The sequence below is a fragment of the Crocodylus siamensis genome, chromosome 1 (assembly GCF_052110815.1).
Source record: "Crocodylus siamensis isolate JL-2025a chromosome 1, ASM5211081v1, whole genome shotgun sequence".
In the NCBI taxonomy this organism is placed as follows: Eukaryota; Metazoa; Chordata; order Crocodylia; family Crocodylidae; genus Crocodylus; species Crocodylus siamensis.
In genome coordinates, this window is record NC_143395.1 from 366,834,363 (window position 1) to 366,854,748 (window position 20,386).

At 45.8% G+C, this 20,386-nt stretch overlaps 1 protein-coding gene across 4 annotated transcripts in view; it reads left to right on the plus strand.

Annotated features, from left to right (window-relative positions):
• Positions 1–721: 721 nt before the first annotated feature.
• CDADC1 (cytidine and dCMP deaminase domain containing 1) overlaps positions 722–20,386 on the plus strand; it is a 34,516-nt gene continuing 14,851 nt past the window's right edge. For all 4 annotated transcript variants that reach the window (XM_090026082.1, XM_090026065.1, XM_090026084.1 and 1 more), the window contains exons 1-6: positions 722–846; positions 3,619–3,713; positions 8,130–8,307; positions 11,574–12,152; positions 18,034–18,083; positions 19,935–20,104. In XM_090026082.1, coding sequence (XP_089882208.1) covers positions 756–846; positions 3,619–3,713; positions 8,130–8,307; positions 11,574–12,152; positions 18,034–18,083; positions 19,935–20,104 — 1,163 coding nt within the window. In that variant the 5' untranslated portion in view covers positions 722–755. The remainder of the gene's footprint in view (positions 847–3,618; positions 3,714–8,129; positions 8,308–11,573; positions 12,153–18,033; positions 18,084–19,934; positions 20,105–20,386) is intronic.

The following is a 20,386-nucleotide window of genomic DNA, read 5'->3' on the forward strand; positions in this document are numbered from 1 at the left end:
GCACCTGCCACACCAGATATATATTATGCAATTAACTGGTGCAATAAATTTAGACTGGTGCCAAGTAATTAGGTATCACACCCTAAAAATGCCTTATCTGGCTATAAAAAGAGCCAACCAGCTATGAAGCTAGTCCTTGAATCGACTCTACAGCTGGTTTCTATCCAGCTTGAATCTGAAGATGTGATAGGGCCTGGAATGAGGGTCACAGTACCACGGGGACCAGAGCCTGCACACTGGTGCAGGGCTACAGTAAATAGGCTGTAAACTGCCGCCACACGCACAGTCCTCCACTGCCTGGAGACAGTAAAGGCCGAGAGTTCACATTTTCGTTTCCCCCCACCCCCGTCAAGCCAGGTTTCAGCAGCACTGCTCAGGGCCAGGCCCCATCACCCGGGGGCTCCGCAGCCTGAGGGCCCCTTTCCCAGCTGCAGTCATCAAGACTTATGTAGTCTGACTCGCTGCGCGCTCCCGGCTTCTGCTCCTAAGACTCGTAATGGCCGGGGCAGGCCGTGCCGCCAGCACAGCTTAGACCCGCTGGGGGCAGGAGCAGGAGTATGAGCAGAAACGCACACGAACATCCGCCGGGGCAGGGTATTTGCTAACCAGAGGCAGGGGCAGGGCGCGCACTCCCTTATGTCTGTAGGTGCTGCCGGCCCCGCCCCCTCCCCACGACTTGCCAGTTGGGCTGCGGAGCCCTATCGGTTCCGGGCGCTGACGTAGCGGCGCCGGTTGGCGGGGGCGGGGCCGCTGTCATGTGCGGCGGGACGCAGCCGGGGCAGATGCAAAGCGCGGGCGATGGGCGGGCGGCGAGCACGGCGGGCACCCAGACCGACAGCGCCGCAGGTCAGTCCCTCCCCCCTCCCTCCACGGCGGTCGCGCAGCTCCTTGTGCTTCGGGCCGGGCGGCGGGGGCGGCCCTCGGGCGTATTGTGCGTCCCCGCCCGGCTGGCTCCGCCTCCATCGGCCTGCGCGCGGGTGGGCGGCAAGGTTGAGGTGGGGGTCCCTGAGGGCAGCATTCCGTGGTCGTCCCCTGCCCAAGCCCCGGGTCCCACCGGACCGTCCACGCCGCTGCTCCCCACTCCTGGATCCTGGCTAGGCCACGCTCCCACCCCCACAGGGCCCGACCAAGCTCGTTTTCCCTGTGGCCCTGCCCGCTCCCCCTCCCCCGCACCTTTCCACGCAGCTGGATGGTGCCAACCCGTAACCAGGACCAGCGCCCAATCCAGCCCACAGATGGGCTGAGCACTGCTTAGCTGGTGCTTCAGGCAACAAAAGGTTGGGCGCTGCCGGGTGTGGGGTGTGGGTTCCAGATTGTATCAGCAGCAGGGGCAGTCTCTGGATTCGAGTATGGTCCCTATCATGACTTGTTGATGGGTCTTGAGGTGATTGAAGAAACCCGTCTTTGAGCCACAATCTGTGGTAGGTGTTTCCTCAGGGAGAGCAGGCTGCAGGCCTCCCCCTTTCCTTCTTCCGCTCTGTCATCTCTGCTTCGAGGTCCAGGCACTTTTCCTGGAAACAGGCTGCTGAGTATTATTTCAGCCTTCCTAATGTGTTGATGCACATTGTTTAAGTACAGCTCAGTGCACCTTTCCTGTTCATTGTCTGCAGGTGAGAGAACCTCTATGAACTACAGTGCAAAGTGTTGCCCGTTCATATTGTATGGAACTGGCTTTCTGCAGTTGGATCAATAGATCAAATGAGGATCCAGAAAGTTCTGAGTAATATCAGTTAGCTGGTAAAATACCGTAATAGCAGGGAAAGATCTGCTAGTTAGGGCTATGCGAAACAGCACCGTTCCGTTTTGACTTACATTTTAATGTTTCAACAAAACAGCATTTCATTTCGAATTTCATTTCAATTGGAAACCGCTGTTCCATTTTGTTTTGTCAAAACAGTGTTGCTGTTTTGACTCTGTTTCAACGTTTTGCCCATAGGCTATAATGGGGAAGCTCGAAAGAGCCTATAACTTTGTCATTTTTGGCTTTATTTAAATGAAACTTGCAGCCCCTTTTGAGGGCATGAAGCCTGCCAAGTTGCAAGGAGATAAATTTGGGGGTTTCAGGGAAACTGCACCTCAAGCTGTGGACAAGCAAAACTCGTGACATGGGTAACACTGTGTTAAGGCGCAGCAGGGTGAAAGCTGCAGGCCTGCTAGCCCCTGCTGAGGCCGTGAAGCCTGCCAGCTGTCAAGAAGATAGGTGGAGGGCTTCTGGGTTCTGGGACCCTGCACTTCTAGCTGCTGACAGGCAAAACTCATGGCATGGGTGCTTGTGGGACTGTGTCTGTCCTGTGGCACAGGGGAGTGAAAACTGCAGGCCTGCTAGGCTCTGCTGCGGCCATGAAGCCTCCCAGTTGTCAAGGAGATAGGTGCAGGGGGAGTCTGGGTTCTGGAGCCCTGCACCTCTAGTTGCTGACAGGCAACACTCATGACATGGCTAGGTGATACTGTGTGTGTTAGGGTGCACCCTCACTCAACTGACACCAAGGCAGAAAGCAAGGCGGTTCAAACAATGCTGCCTTTTATGCAGTTTTTTCCATCCCTCCCACAGAGCACTGGGATTGGAAGAGACCTCAGGAAAGGATGGCAGTCACTGGGCAGCAACACAGTCAATAATGAGAGCACTCCTTCCCCCCTCTTCTCCCTCCCTCTCCTCACTTTAGTTTCTGTTTCCCTGCAAGCAAGCTCAGCTTGAGCTTTGAAACTCAAAGCATTCCTACTTGCTTCATTTTGTTTCGAGGCTGTTTCGAAGCTCTCTGTATCATTTCAATTTTGCTGTTTTGAGCTCAGAACAAGTCGAAACAACGTCAAAACGAAACTGCTGGCAAAATTTTGCACGGCCCCACTGCTAGTCTCTACCTTGGCTGTGATGTACATTGGAATATCTTTTTATCTTGTAACTTATTTGCTGGTTATCATATTTTCTGCCAAAGCTCCACTTTCTTTCCTTTAATAGCAGTATTAGCAAACCATAGCGATCTGTGCATTTGCTGTTAGTGAAGGGATGTGTTCAGACATTAGTGCTGAAGGTAGCCACTGTGAAATTAAGTTCTGGTTTGTCACCCACTCCCACCCCACCTTGTGTGAACTATACCCCATGTAAAGATTTCATGGAAGATGCTTTCTGTGAAGCTCAGGAAATTAAAACAGAGGGGAATTATTAAAAATGGGTTCCTCAACATTTAAATTTTATTGCCTGTCTCTTTATAATTAGTTGAAATGGCTCACTTTTGAGTTGTAATTGTATTCACTTTCAAAATGACTATGTAGAACTGTTTTGTTTTGTTTTTTACTTGACCCTGTTCTTAACCACTTCTTATCACTCCTAGAAATAAGCATTTTGAATTGCACATGTATACATTTGGAAACATTATACCATACTAAGTATGTACTATTGCAACACAATTTAAATTTTCTATAGAGCAATTCACAGTAACATTTTAATATTAGTCTTTGGTTTATAAAAGCTTAGTCTGTGACTTGAGCAAAAAATTTAAGCTGAAGAGTTGCTTTAGCAACTCTTGCTTCTAATGTATACTAAATATTGAATTCCAACTCTATACCTAAATAAGTGTCTTGAAACCTAAGTTTATCAGTAAATGACTTTTTTGATTGCAGGTCAAACACCAAGGCTTTCTAAAGTCAACCTTTTCACTTTATTCAGTCTCTGGATGGAACTCTTTCCTTCAGTTGCACATCTAAAGAAATCACAGGTAAAATATGTATTGTTTGTAGTTCAGTCAGCCTTTCTGAAAAGATGCTAATAGTTTATGCTGTAAATTTAGCTAGATGGTTGTGTGATTATTTCACACACGTGGCAAGCATTTTCTCAGACTAAGTTATAGCCGACAAACTTTTTCCAGTTACTTTTTAAAAACTATGAAAATTCCACTCACGTAGCTCGCTCTACTATACAAGGAGAACTTGGAGAGGAACAGTTTAAGAATGCTGCCTATTCATCACTTGAACCTAAGTGTAGTAACAGATTAGTTTTCTATTTATATCAGAGCATTGTTAAAGTTGGGGCATTATTGTGTGTGCTGTTCTGCTTGAAATATTAAGGAGCATATTAGAACAGAAAAAACTGAAATGCCAGATGGACTGGAGTTGATAAACAAGTCAGAGGAGTAACAGAGAATTCTGAATACACAGCAGACTGAGTTTGCACTTTTATTGATGCACATATTGGTATTTGCTGGTTGTCTTTTAACAAATAAGAAAGAAATGAGGCAAACCATTGTTCAGGAAAAAATGGAGCTGAAACTCCAAGGGTTCTGTGGGACTACAGATATACCACAAAGCTTTTTCAGCAAATAGGATGCTAGGGTAACCATGTGATAGTTTTTCGAGAATTACATGCACTTTAATCCAGGTGCTTAACTTGTATTAGGAGGTCATTCTCAGCCCTATGGGCTAAGATAGATAATCATAGAGAAGTAAGGTTGGAGGGGACCTCCATAGGTTATCTAGTCCAGCCCCCTGCCAGAGGCAGAACCATCCCTTTCCAAAACATCCCACACACATCCATTGTCTAACCTCTTAACAAAACTACACAGTCAACCCTGACACAACACAAAACATAATATGCAAACCTGCCACAGGGAAACTGTGGCGGGAGGGAACCATGGTGGTCAATATCCTGCTTCTGTAAAACGTTGTTGGTATACACTCAAAAGAGGTTTCCAGAAAGAGGTCCATGCCCCTCTCTACAGAGGAAGGCAAAGACTACCACAATCCATATCAGTCTGACCATAGGGTAAAAATTCCTTCCTGACCCTCAATATGGCCATCAGTCTGACCCTGAGTGGAAGGGCAAGACCCCCTAGCCATGAATTTGAGATTTAAGTCCCAGCTGAAGCATTGGCAATACCTCAGTCAAAATCCCCAGCCTTGGCTGCATCCAACATGCAATGCCTCTGAAGAAAAGGCATTTTTAATGCCTCATTAAAAAACTAGGAGACCGGTGTCGATGCCTACACAGTCGGATGGGTCACTAACTGGCTAGAAGGCCACACGCAGAGAGTGGTGGTGGACGGGTCTTATTCGACCTGGAGGGATGTGGGCAGTGGGGTTCCGCAGGGCTTGGTCCTTGGGTCCACACTGTTCAACATCTTCATCAGCGACTTGGACAAAGGGGTAAAATGCACCCTACATCTTATGTCATCTGCATATTTGAACAGGGTGAAGTGGGCATGCTAGAAGGAAGGAATAGGCTGTAATCAGATCTGGAGAAGCTACAGGGGTGGGCGGATGAGAACAGGATGTGTTTCAGCACTGATAAGTGCAAGGTACTGCACCTGGGGAGGAAGAACCAGCATCAGACCTACATGCTGGGGAGCTCCCTCTTGTCAGTGCAGAGGCAGAGAAGGATCTTGGAGTCATTGAGGCCAGTATGAACATGGGCCGACACAGTGGGGATGCGGTCAGGAAGGCCAACCATACCTTGTCATGCATCCACAGATGCATCTCAGGTAGGTCCAAGGAGGTGATTCTCGCCCTCTATGTGGCACTGGTCAGGCCGCAGCTGGAGTACTATGTCCAGTTCTTGGCACTGCAATTCAGGAGGGATGTGGACAGCATGGAGAGGGTCCAGAGGAGGGCCACCCGCATGATCAGGGGGCAGCAGGGCAGGCCCTACAAGGAAAGGCTAAGGGGCCTGAACCTGTTCAGCCTCCACAAGAGAAGTCTGAGGGGGGATCTAGTGGCCTGTTACAAACTTGTCAGAGGGGACCAGCAGGCACTGGGGAAGTTCCCGTTCCCCTGAGCACTACCAGGAGTGATGAGAAATAATGGTCATAAGCTGGCAGAGGGTAGATTGAGGCTAGATATCAGGAGGTGCTACTTCATTGTCAGGGCGGCTAAGATCTGGAACCGACTTCCAAGATACGTGGTGCTGGCTTCTACCCTGGGGGTCTTTAAAACAAGGCTAGATGAACACCTTGCCGAGGTAATTTGATCCCAGTACTCTTTCCTGCCACAGCAGGGGGTCGGACTTGATGATCTGTTCATGTCCCTTCTGACCCTACCAACTATGAAACTATGAAAAACCTCTGACATAGGAGCGAAGGGAAGGGGGGTGAATTTTCCCCCTAGCCCCATGTAGCAACCAGCAAAGTCCAGAAGCATAGGAAATACCCTTGGTAGATCCTCTCTGACCAGTGCCTGTCCAACCTATTGAACACGTCCAATGATGGAGAGTCCACAACTTCCCTAGGCAGTCTAGTCCACTGCCTCATTGTTCTAACAGTGAAAAAGAAAATGCAACATCTCTGTTATAGTAGACAGAAAAAAATATTCTGTCTTGTTAAAAGGAAATATTCATGGCTCCTCCTGCCGTGCAGCAATGGCTCACCCAAATGGATCTTGAAAGTATGATCTTGTCAGTAGAGCAATCTTTCTCTTTTTAAATCTCAAACTTCCTTGGATAGCTATTGAAAACTCAGTAGAGAGGTTCTTAGACATATATTTACAATATATATATTTGTCCTGTGTTTTCTAGCCTTAAAGCTTGAATATGTTGATGGTAGTGGGGGAAAAAAGGTACATAACTAATAGAACTATTCTCCTGATTAATTGGAAAATGTTTGGGTGTCTCCAGTTGGAAATGATTTTTATGAACTTGCTATTATAGGGTTGCTTCAAGTGGTCCTTTTATGATTTTTTTTTTGTTTTTTTTGTCCTCTGTGATATTTATGAATTGTTTTATGCTCTTTAAAATAATCTTTTTATATAAACCATGCCTATATACCAACTAACAGCACATAAGAGAAGTCTTTTAGAGTAGTAAAACTTTATTCAAATAAAAATATTGTTTCTTCAGTTAAACTGCTTGAAGAGGAAACTGCATTGCCCAATTTGAAAACAGAAGAGAATAAATAAAATGCAACCCACGTATCATCTAGGACAGGAAAAAGACCAGAAAGCTAATGAATAGTAATCTGACCCAAATCTTACAGTTCCGGATTACCTCAAGATTCAGATTTCCTTAAACTGATTTAAGACAGAGGTTTCCACGCTGTAGTCTGTAGATTGCAGTAGACCCTTTGTTTCAATTAATTTTGATAAGATGGTGCATCTGTGATAAATTGACAGGGGTGTACTAGTCAAAAAATGTGGGAACCACTGTTGTGTACAGTATTCAGACAATTGATGGAACACCTTACAAAATTCAAGTCCAGATTCAAACATCAAGTGATTAAGTCCAGGAGGGCAGATACCCAGGTTGCATCTGAGACTTTGGTACAGTTTTATCTATGAAGTTTATGAGAACCAAATTTGCCTCATAAATCTAAGGCAGACCAGATTCTTTGGGTACATTTGATATTGGATTTATCCAAAGAACCTCGTCTGCCTGTGTCCTTAGACCAACACGGCTACAACCTACACCCCTCATAAATCTAAGGCACCTGTGATCTGCTTTCAGTTGTCACTGCTGTTAGAATATATGACAGGCTTATTAGACAAATCTCATTTTTCTGAGCTGTCCCTTCTTTTTCCCTGTTTCCCCTCCTAAGTCTTGAGGATGCAAAAGCACCAGATCTTCCTTGCATAATACAAAAGGATTTTTCCTAATTCTGTAGCAATGAGGAGAGAACTATTCTCTTCCAAACCTTCTTCTCGTCCTTGATAATCTGATTTAAGAGGGCTGAACTACATTAAATCTCCCATATCATAAAATGACCCCCTAAAGCTTGTGGCACTGTGGGCAGTGACTAGCATTGGAAGCTAGATTTCACACATTCACCTTTAACAGCCTTTTTAGCTTCTGTGACTGCGAGATGAACCTTACCCAGGCAGATTGACTGAAACAAATTTACTAAATTGTACTGACTCTCTTATAGGCTGATCTTCCCCTGAAATTTCATGTGAAGAATACAAATGTCTGTAAATGTAGTATTTACTAGACATTCTTCATTTACAGTCTGTATTTGAGTGTCAGTGTCTAAAATGGTACTGAGAAATCTGTTTCTACCCTCATCAGATTACTCGGACCCCAAATACAAAGAAGCGCAAATGGGAAGGTAGGCAAATCCCTGCTATGTGGAACACCATGCGACTGAGCTATATACTCGCTACAGTTTCTGTCTCAAATAATTTATATAGTGCATGCTTTTTTCTTTCCAATGCAGGTAAAGAAGGCTGGTCTTGTTGTAGTGAAAAACATGAAAATTGTTGGTCTACATTGCTCCAGTGCAGAATTGCATGCTGGTCAAATTGCTCTTATTAAACATGGATCAAGACTTAAAAACTGTGACCTTTATTTTTCCAGAAAACCATGTTCTACTTGTTTAAAAATGATTGTAAATGGTAAGTTAATGGTTATGGTACAGATGGGGCAAATATTGTTTGATTTACTGTCCAGAGAAAGCTGTTTGAATTGTCCCATTTGTATGTGTGAATGTTTGTCTCCTTTAATTAGGGGAGCAATTACTAAGTGTTTCAGTTCTAGAGTTGATGATTCAGTAGTAATTCCTACTGAGCCAGCAATGTCTTGGGGCCAGATTTAAAAAAAAAATTTACCTCAGTGAAGCAGTTGAGATCATTTTGCCTAATATCTAGGTATGTCCCTCCAGAACTGAAATTCAGAAACCTGAGCTGGACATTCAAGATCTCTGTACCTGGGCTGGAGAGAGAGAAGCACTTTGGATAGGGATTCACAACAGCCAGCACTCTGAACAGTACAACACAGACGGCCAAAAAGAAGTTTGGTTGTAGGGTGGGGGTAGAGTGTCTTGAAATCCCATCAAATTTAGGCAGAAGCTAGGAGATTCCTTACAACCCCAAGTTAAGCACATCTCCTAATTTGTATCCAGGACTCCCTATCTTAATGTAATCGCTGAAGTCCTGAGGCAGTATAGCCCACCGTTTATAGGGGTAGGGAGGAGAAGATCAACATTTGCTTGCTGGCTAAGAGTCTGAGGCCTTGTAGAAGAAGTTAGAAACCAGGGTTCTGAGCCCTCCTCAGCTTGCGGAGATTGAAGTCCCCATCATTCAACTCCCAACAAAATGCCCTAAACCAAGGGCAGGCAAAATACAGCCTGCGGGCCAGATCTGGCTCAGCAGGCAATTTCATCTGGTCCACGGGCCCACCAACTAATTGTACCTCACCGTGCCCATGTGCCTTGCTCCCACCCTCATGGGTGGAAGTGCCCAGTCTAGCCAGTAAGCAGCTTCTAGGCAGGGCTGCTGCTGCCACTGAGCTGTCAGGGGGCCTGCTTGGCTTCCCTGTTGTTCTGCGCGCTCTGGGCAGCAGGTAGGGAAGCAATGGGGAAAGGGTTGGAGGTGCAGAGCATGGGGCTGGCAGCAATGCAGAGTCTGTACCAGGGAGGCGGTGGGAATGCAGAGCTTAGTTGTGCAAGGGGTGGGTGTAAGGGAAGGTGAGAGAAGGTGTGCAGACCCGCCACAGACTCCCTCTCATGATGTGCAGCTCCCAACACCGGCAGTAGCAGCACCAGCAGGCAGCGGAAACTCGGAGCCCATGCAGGTGCTGCTGCCCAGTGGTGCACAGTGCAAGCCAGCACTGCATTTAGTGGCAAGGAGCACAGCCCAGCTGGCCTGCTTCTACCAACACAGCAGGGGTGGGGATGGCAGACTGCTCCATTGCGCAGGACTTCCCCTGGTGGCCTATGAGTGCCAGGAGCTGAATGTCCACTACTTGGAGCCCCACACAGTAGAGGCAGGCTGACTGAACTGCACTTCTTGCCACCAAGTACAACGCTGGCCAGAGCCATGCACTGCCAGGTGGCAATGTCTGCATGGGCCCTGAGCACCCGCTGCCTGCTGGTGCTGCTGCCACTGCTGGAGTTGAGGGAATGTGGGAGGGCGGGGGGGTCCCCCTACCCTCCCCCACAGCCTGCCCCCATACACACAAACCCCCAACCCCATCCTGCCCCACACAGTATACAAGAATAATACTTTATTTTTGAGTTTTATAATCATCTCTATATACAGTATGCACACACAAATTGTAACAAAAATACATTTTGTAACAAAATTAAAATACGTTATAGTAGGTGTTTCACTTTTAGTGTGTAATTTGTTTTTTTGGGTTTTGTTTTGTTTTGTTTGGGGGGCGGGTTCTGGTTCCCAAATGGCAACCCTCCCCTCCCAAAAGGAGTACTTCCAGGGGGCAAGGGGTACCTGGGAGTACTTCTGGTGTAAAAGGTCAGAGGTTATGGGGCAGGGCTTCTGGTCCCAAGATGGTGACCAAGGAGCAGGGCCACCCCTGCAGCCCTGAACAGCTCACCAAAACTCATTAAGTGGCCCTCCAGCTGAAATAATTGCCCGCCCCTGGCCTAAGCTTTAGGTTATAGGGTGGGGTAGAGGTGCTCTTTATCTCCCTGGTTGGGGCTAGCCTGCTGTGTGGAAAGAAATGCAAGTATCTTAACTTCTGGGCTCTGGGCAAAAAATATGGCTACTCCCCATTCTTTTAGGTATGACATGCCCGAAGTATGCCTACCAGATTGAAGCCTTTCAGGGTTGTGACCAGTCTCTACTAGTTCCTTCATGTCTCCTGAGTCTGTCACTGAGAAATTCTCTTCCTCTCCATCCTCCCCAGTCTTACCTGGATCTCCTTGTACATACCAACCTCATAAATGAGATGGTAAAATTGTCCTGATGGCATCTCCTGCCTCCAAAAGCACTAGGGAGGCATTAATAAACATACTCTTTGTGAATCCTAAGTGACCTCGGTCTTGGTTTAGGCCTGCATGTCCTTAGCTCAGTCAAGATGGTGACATTTCTGAGCATGTACTATGCTTAGACTTCAGGCACAAACATCAGTTTTCAGCAGAAATTTATGGTACTTGGGGACTTCTCAAGTGCCTAAACATTTAGGAAGGTTTTTCTGAATCGCTCAGTTTGTTTTAAATGGGTAAGTTCTGCCTAAATAGCAGCTGTCAACTAACATGGTTTTTAACGTGATCCTGACTGTCCTGAAGTTAGGTGGAACTATGAGGTTCATATTCTTGAGTAAGATCTAAAATGAGGTCCTGGCCGTGGATGCTGTTGTGATGCTCTTAAACCTGACATCCTGGTCAATTTCCAGCCTAAGTAATTAACTTTCTGCTCTTTTACCTGTTATACTTCCTAGAAGGTCCATTTGAATGTTAATAGATTCATATATTCATCCCTAAGGTGGAGACTGATTGTTCATGTAGAGCTGTGTTTCCCTATGAGAATTAGCATTATTATCAGTGGCTGCTTTGTCGTGTTCTAGTAATATGGTTACATCATAAAATATACAGAAATGAAGAGAGTCCTGCTCTGAGATGCTTACACTTGTAGAAAACATTCAGTTTCCATCTGTCACAGATGGGGGTAACTTAGCCTTTTGGTTGGTAGAGAACTGTGTAACATGATCAGAAGCATAACTTAAATCACCTTGTTTTTGCTAACCTCCCCAAGATTTGCCAGCACATCCATTACTCGCATGCACAGAACAACTTTCATTCCGTTTTCTAAGTGGGTTAAAAGGTAGTGCCTTAGGTTAATGTTGTAGTCTGAGGATAAGAAAACTTGCATACTCCACTGGATTCATACTTCCTTCTAATGGGGTGTATCTTTTGTTCCAGCTGGAGTGAACAAAATTTCATATTGGCCTGCAGATCCTGAAGTCAGCTTGCAAATTGAAGTGTCCAACCCTACCACTACTGAAGATGCAAAGCTGGATGCCAAAGCAGTGGAAAGACTGAAGTCAAATAGTCGAGTTCGTGTGTGTGTCTTGCTTCAACCTTTGGTGTACTATATGGTGCAGTTTGTAGAAGAAACCTCTTGCAAGTGTGACTTCATTCAAAAAATTGCAAAAACTCAACCAGGGTTAAATACTGATTTTTATGCTGAATGTAGGCAAGAAAGAATAAAAGAGTATGAAAGTTTATTCCTAATTTCAAATGAAGAAAGGCACAAGCAAATACTGAGGACTATAGGGCTGGAGAATCTCTGTGAAAATCCATATTTTAGCAATCTTAGACAAAATATGAAAGATCTTATCCTGCTTTTGGCCACAGTAGCTGCCAGTGTTCCAGCCTTCGAACACTTTGGATTTTACTGTAATGGATCCCAGCAGACACGTGAAATGTACCATCAAAGCTTGCCCCAAGAAATTGCAAGGCACTGTATGATACAAGCTAGGTTACTGGCATACCGAACAGGTGAGTTGTTTCATTAATGGGAGGAAAGCAGGTCTTGTGAGAATCGTAGGACTGAACTGGGGACTCTGGTTATGTTCCAAACACTTACTGTATGTGACCTTGGGCAAATCACTTAAGTGCTATGTGTTTCGGTTTCTACAACTGTACAAAGGAGATGACAAGTGGTTACTTCATGAGGCTATGTATTAAGATTTGCAAAAGGCTGTGAGCTGCTAAGATAGAAGGAATTATCAAAGTGCAGGTATTACACATGCATGATACTTATATAGCCTTGTCATCCACTGTGCATGATTGCTGTCTCAGCAGATACAATATTTAGACTAATAGAGCCTCTGCAAGTATCTTTGTATAAATACCTTGTACCTGCCAAGCAGAGTAGGTGATTGAATAGCACTGTGACAGCATTTTAGTATTGCGTGTGTGTGTGTATTTATATAGGAAATATATTTACAGTATTATTCCAGAGCTGTCTTACACATTAGGAGAATATTACCCTCCTAAATGGCCCTTAGGTCTAGGAGAGAATATTCCTTGGATAAAAGACACCTTTTTTGTTTGTTTGTTTGTTTTGTTTGTTTTTTGTAAAGTCCTATCATTTTTAAACTAGGGTGCTCTCCTAGTCCTTGTCTCTCCCAATAACTCCTGTAGAGTCTATTTAAGCTCAGCATCAGTTTTGCTTCTTCTATATAAAAGGTTGGCTTCAAAAAGCCCAAACTAGTCTTCCTGCTGGACATCATACCTCATAACCCTCTATGTTCCCTCCATCCTTCTGCAAGCACTAAACGCCCTAAAGTATATTTTGTATACACTGCTATATTTGTGGACATCTGGAAGCCATGTGGCATTCTTGAGGATGTGGTCCTGATTTAAGTAGTGTTTTACTGTATTCAATAAACAATAATGTAGACCTTTAAAAGAAAAGGTTAAGCGGGTTCTCCCTGCTCTGTTTATGCCATATATTCAACATCAAATGGCAAGATAAAACTACAACTCGGAGGTTCTTCAAAGGGCAAATTTACCAAGTGTGATAGCCTTACTCAGAGATGACTGCACTGGCTAGGCCATCTGAGCAGATTGGAAGATGCATGTATATCCAAGGACATGCTATACAGCGAACTACCAGAGGGAACAAGAACAACAGGTTGTTCCAAGCTTTGCTATGAATACACATGTAAGTGAGATATGAAGGCATTTGGAATTGATCCTGGCCAAGGGAAACCTTGGCGAGTGGTTGGAACAAGTGGCATCATGGTGTCCACCAGGAATGATGGGAACAAGTGGTGTCATTGTCTCCACCAGGGACAATTGAAGTCTATGACAGGAATTGGCTCCAACAGCTTGAGGAGAAACAAGTCCATAAAAAGCAAGCAGCTCCCAAACCATCCAACCATGACACATACATTTGCAACCACTGCCACAGGTCATGCAAATCTTGGATTGGACTATTCAGTCACACAAGGCATTGCAAACCATCTACGTCATAGGCTGCAATATCCACCTTCTCTTGCAAATGAAAGGATTGCCAGCAACAGACCTTGGGGAGGTCTCTATAATGGATTTTCTGTACAGACCTGCATAGCAGTTAGAGGAAAGGAAATGCCCACCTTTCTTCTACAAATAAAGCACTAGTCCCTGAATCCAAATGTGGTACTGACTTAAGCAGGTGTAATTCTCCTCGCTATTGAGCGTTTGACCTCCTTACCCTCAAGCCGATTTTGACTGCTTCCTGGAATGAGACCTGTTTCTGTCATTTGCGTGTTATTGGATGCAGAAAGATTTTTAACATTTCCTTTTGTCTTATTCCTAAATATTCTCAAAGTGAGACCTGAAAGTGCCTCCTGAATAGCAGAGGGAATTCCTTCCTCCCTGTCTTAGGAGTAGTTCTGGGAGTACCTCTGCAGAAGCAAAGGCTCTTCAGTAAGTCAGGGTAGTAAACAAAAATTGTCAGCAAGTGCTACTGCTGTCACCCCTTCTTGTACCTCTGCACTGATTTCTGAAATTGAAGAATGATGGGCACATTTAATTATATAGCAATTGAATGATCTCAAGGCAGTGAGACGACGGAGGTGAGGGAGCCGCAGCCGCAGTCCTCCTAGATCATGGTGTATGCATGAGGGCCACCCAGACCTTTGATGCTTTTGTCTGGGCAGGAATTTTTGGAGGAGTGGAGGCTGCCCAGATCTTCCATCATCCCTTTGGGCCACTGAGGCAGAATCCAAAGATCAGGCTGAGTTCAGATGTTTGGTGCCCCCATGGCTGTAAGCATCTAGGAATCAATCCCAGGTCTACCTATGTGGTAGACAAGGATTCTACCACTGAACCACAGGGGACTCCCCTACAAATAGTAGCCACAGTGCACACTTCTGCTTGTGTGCTTTACAGCGGGACATGTCCCCCTGCTCCATGTGCTGCAGGGGGGCTGGCTGGGACATCCCCTGCACTAAGCCATCCCCTGCGCTGAGGCACCCTGTTCTCTGTCTGGCCAAGGAGTGGCACATGGAGATGGGGCTGGCTACCTGCTCCCCCATCTCTGAGTGCTGCAGAGTCCCTACACTGAGGCACCCTGTCCCCCAGCCAGACACTCCCTACCTGGCTGGGGCACAGGGTGCTTCAAGACAGGCGACCAGGCAGCCTGAGGCTGGCTGCTCCCCTCTCTCTGTGTGCCTCAGCATGGGAGCTTCATTGCAGAGCCCCTACACTGAGGCACACTGCGACCCAGCCAGCCACAGAACAGCTGGCTTGTGTGCAGTGTGCCTCGAAACAGAGGAGCAAGCTTACTGCTCTCCCATACCAAGGTAGACTGTGCCTCAGCCAGTTGCATGGGGTGCAGTGTGCCTCAACATGGGGGCTCCACAGTGAAGCCTCTGTGCTGAGGCATGTGGAGACAGGGCAGCAGCCAGCCCAGGACTGCCTTCTCCCCTGTCTTGAGGTATGCTGCACCCCAGCCAGGCAGGGAGTGGCTGGCTGGGGCACAGGATACTTCACCACGGGGGGGCTCCGCAGCACATGGAGATGAGAGAGCAGGCTGCCTGCTCCCCCGTCTCTGCATTTGTCCTGGCACAGCACTCGCTACTTTGGTGTGGGTTGTGCTGATTTTTTTTTTTTTTCTGGGAATTTTTTTCTACAGAGAGAACCTGGTAGCAAATTTTGCCCCAGCACTGCAAATTAGCAGCGCTGTGCACTGATTAACGTACAACTGTCTAACCTGCTCTTGAAAACTTCAAGGGTGGTGAATCCACTGTTTCTCTAGGTAGCCTGTTCAAGTATTTAGCCACCCTCACAGATAGACAGTTCCTCCAAATCTCCAACCTAAATTTTCTCCAACAGCACCATCTAAGACAGGGGTGGGCAAAATATGGCTCATGGGATAGATCTGGCCTGCTCAGAGATTTTGTCTGGCCCATGGCGAGTCCCTCAGTCCTGCCCAGCCCAGGTGCAGGGGCAGCCTGGTCTGTGGTGCATGCGGCCAGTCCTGCCACCCCCAGGCACTCAGCGGGGCTGGGGTAGCGTGGTAGCCAGAATTGCTTCCAGCAACCCTGGCGATGGCAGCTCCTTCCAGCTTCTGCCACTGCTGGACCCAGCCCTACTGCCCAGGGACCCCAGCCCTTCCACCCCTCACCCACTGCCAGGGTGGGACCCTACATGGGCAAGGTGCACAGCCAGGTGGCTGGGTTGAGGCTGCAGCCAGGTGGGGAGTGGTGTTGGGATCAGGATGGGCAGGTGGGGCCAGGGCTTGGATCTCAGGGTGGTGAAATGTGGGGCCAGGCCCAGGGCACAGCCACAATCTGCTGCCCACATGTCCTTGTGATGGGCACAGGTTCCACAGGCAGGGTCATGCAGAAAGTGAGTTGCAGCTCTGCCCCAGGCCCCAGCCCCATGCTGTTACCACCCCAAGATCCAGCTTCCTGCCCATCTGTGGCTCCATTCCATCCTCCTGGCTGCGTTCCTTGCTGTGCGGGTCTTCCATGGAGACCCAAAGATCACAAGGTGGTAACAATGTGGGACTGGGGCCTAGGTTAGAGCCATGATCTGCTCCCTGCATGCCCCTGCCCACAACCACCACCTATCACAGGGGCATGCAGGGAGCAGATCACGGCTCTGCCCCAGCCCTGCACTGCACTGCCCCACAGTCCTGGCCATGCCTGGCTTCCTGTCCCACTCCCAGATGCGGCTTCCCATCTGCCCACAGCCTCATGCTAGCCACCCAGCCGAGGATGGAGCAGAGTCACTTAGGGAGTTTTGATGAGTTGTTGTGCGGGGCTGAGAGGGTTGCTTTTCCAGCCTGCGACAGCTCATCAAAACTTCCTATGTGGTTCGGGGGCCCAAATAATCACCCACCCTGGTCTAAGATAACAAGTACTGCAAAAGGAAAGTTTCATTCAGACATTCCTGTGTAGCATGAAAGAAAGGCCCTGCAAAAGGCTGATGAATTCAAGTTTGATTCTCTACCTGGCTTTTAAAACATTTGCTTCTTAATTAAACTTGTTTTGATTATTTACTCTCTTAAGAGTTTCCCAGTGAGTTTCTGCCATCCATTAAAATGTTCTGCTGCAGTGGTCTGAATTCCCAAAGCCACTGACATCTATGGATTTTAGCAAGTATTTCTTTATAGCAGCTGTCAAAAGAGACCAATATTTATAGTTCCCCACGCTACAATATTAAATGGCCAAACAGAAGGGTGGTTGGCTTTGGTCTCAAGGAACAGGATCAAGTCAGGAAATCCAAGTTCTGTTCCTGCTTTCACCATTAAGTTGTGCCATAGACCTCTGTATCTTTGGCCGGTTTCTTAATCTTTACTCCTTGTTTTCCTTAACTGCGTAATGTGGATAATGCCTCTCAGGAGTGCTGTGAGGTTTACAGAATCAATGAGTTGGAAGGGACCTAGACAGATCATCTAGTCCAACCCCCTGCCATGGGCAGGAATGGGCACTGGAGGTGGCGGGGGTCATCAGACCCCAGCCAAGTGCCCATCCAGTCTCCTCTTGAAGATTTCCAGGGAAGGTGAGAGTACCACCTCTCTGGGAAGCCTGTTCCAGGCTCTGGCCACCCTTACAGGTTAGATGTTAGGAAGTAGTTCTTCCTAACATCTAACCTAAACCTATCCTCCCCCAGTTTGTGGCCGTTGTTCCTGGTGACTCCAAGGGGGACCCTAGTGAACAGACTTTCCCCGAGTCCCTGCTGCTGGCCCCCTGATAAGGTTGTAGGCAGCCACAAGATCCCCCCTCTTGGGGAGACTGAAGAGGTTCAGGTCCGTCAGCCTTCAGGTTTCTCATAGGGCTGGCCACAGAAGCCCTCAACCATACAAGTGGCCCTCCTCTGGACCTTCTCCCAATTTATTTTATTTTAATTTATTTTATTAATAACTCGCTGAAGTACCCATTCTTTGCCTGGGTTATCTTTGTAATTACAGTGTTTGTTTATTTTCAAAGAACTCAGTATAACATATTTAGGTAAAAAAAATTGTTTATTTTTAAAGAACATGGTACAACATGTTTAACACTTAATATTTAACGTGGATCAAAAAAAGGCAAGCGTCAGTATAATAATGACAACTGAGTTGAAAAAAACCCGCAAGCATCAATATAGTAATGACAATTGAATTGAATTCACTGCATCCAAAATGGAGGGATACCAGTTTGTTATCTGAGAATCAAAGTAATCCCAGTCAATGGAAGCCCCAAAAAGAGTCAAGTGAAAAATAACCCACCTAAAATTTTCTTCGGGTGGTATTCAGTGATTTTTGGAAGGTGTAGAGTAAATGGGACCAGCCATTCTCGAGTTATAAATGAACATACAGACAGACAGACAAACATGCACTTCATTTATATAGCTATATAGATTAGAAAGTACTTTGCCACTTCTAATACATTTTGTGTTTTAGAGGATCACAAAACAGGAGTTGGAGCTGTGATTTGGGCAGAAGGAAAATCTGTAAGTATGGAAAGCTGTCCCTTTTTCTCACTGGCATTTTGTGCTTTTTTATTTTCTTAACATTGGTTAAATTGCTTGGTGAAAGAGAAGTTCATGCATAGTGTTATAGAAAAACGGTATTATGTATACTTTCCATTAACCCTAAATTAAATGTTAGCTGATTATTAGGCTATCAAGGTGAATTAGCCACTTGAATTAGTGGTTTGGCCTCCCTTCTCATCTTTGTTAGATTTCATAGAAACATCATAATAGTTTTTCAGGCATTCTTGCTAAAATGTTTTGTTGGTATTACTAATCTGACAGGAGGTGCCTCTTAAACAGAATCACTATTCAGGTTTCCTTTAGAATATCCAGAGAGTGTGGGTTTGTCTGACACATTCTCCTACAAAGCTCTGCTGTAATGCTGAACCTGTTTGTTTAGGTTTCTAGAAGGAATTTTGCAGCAAACAGCTGAATCAAAAACGTATTTCTCCTGTTTCAGCTTGCTTTTCTGGATCTAGCATGATGATCAGTGGCAACGCGTAGGGGGTGCATGGGGGCGCATGGACTCGCCACTTAGGCAATGGGCGGGGGGGGGGCAGGCGAGAGCGCTGGTGCTCTGCCCCCCCCTCCCCTCCCCTCCCACAAGCGCTGGCCGATCGCTGCAGCCACTCCCAAAAGCGGCTGCAGCGATTGGCTGTTGCAGCATTGGCCCCTGACAGGGGGAGGGGGGGCGCACATGTTCCCCCTCAACTAAGGCAGCACCAATCACCCATGATGATGATTCTCTACCAAGGTGCCTAGAGATCCCTTCAAGGGTGCCATAAGGTGCGCACACAATGTTTGCACTGTTAAGTGTGCAAAAATGGTTCACAAGATAAACCTGGAGAATTCAAATAGGAATCCATAGTGTCAAAAGCATTCAGACTTGTTGTGGTCCTTTTGAGTTCTTTGCAACAGAAGACTTGCTTTATTATTTTTTGATTTAAAAAATGAGTGAAAGCTAAGAGCTGGCATTTTTCAAGTAGTGTCCCAAGCCTGTTTAGGGGTGCATTGAGTCTAAAAAGGTTGAGGACCAGGGATCTAGCATTCTTTGCTGGCACAAGATGCTTTCTGAGAGCCACAATGATTTATTGACTGGTGTACTGCAGAACAGATCAAGACTGCCACCAGAACTGTATTCACAGAGCTCTTGCATCCTTACAAATCAGTTGCTCCATGGAGGGTCCTATATAAATGCTAAGTATTTTTACTCTCATTTACTCTTCTATGCTTGAATTATTTTAAGTTGTTTCTATTTTGTTTTGTTGTTGTTGTTTATTTTTTATTACTCTTAGTGCATCAAGATAAGTAGTCAAATTTCCCTCGGGGGCTAGTATACCCTGCTACATATTTAACATCATTTGACTGCTAGAAGCTGATGATCATCAGATACATATCAATGTACTGGGCACTTCTAGTGTCAACCGCTATTTTTTTTAACATATCAATATGCTGGACTTAAAATTCATCTTTATAAAATGGCAGGGTGCAAAATGTTGTCCTTTTTCGTTCTTATATATTTTAATATGGCCTAATAACTTAATCATTACTGCCACTATCTGTATTTCTTAGAGGAGGAAGCAGCCATTGAGGTCTTATTACATCATATGGTTTATAAGGTGCCTATCTGGTGCCTTGATGCTATCTTTATAGCAAACCCCTACAAAAATACAATGTTAGAAAAAGTTGATCACTCTTATAGTTGGTACAAATTGGCATGAACTGATAAGCCATGGTTACTGCACTAAATATAAAAACATTTTTTTGATACTTTGCAGATGTTTAATTGAATATTAAACCAAACTTGATGGTTTGCTTACTCTCTTGCAGAGAAGTTGTGATGGAACAGGAGCTATGTATTTCATAGGCTGTGGTTATAATGCCTTTCCTGTTGGATCTGAATATGCTGATTTTCCTCATATGGATGATAAACAAAAAGATCGCGAAATCAGAAAGTTCAGATACATTGTGCATGCTGAGCAGAATGCCTTAACATTCAGGTAATGGTTTTGTTTTGTCACTGAAAAATAATGAGGAAGTTCAGAAATGATCTGAAGATGGGTGCAGAGCTCAGTACTGTGATGTATTGAAGGTGTTTTGTATGGTCAAACTCTGACTTACACCTATGTAATTATACACACACACACACACACTCACTCTGTAAAATTGGGATGTACATAGGCACAGTAGAGTCTGTGAATTCTTCACCATTGTCAGCTGCACTTGCTGTTTAAATTAATATTTCTTCTTGTATATGGTGGACACCATTAACATCACACCCC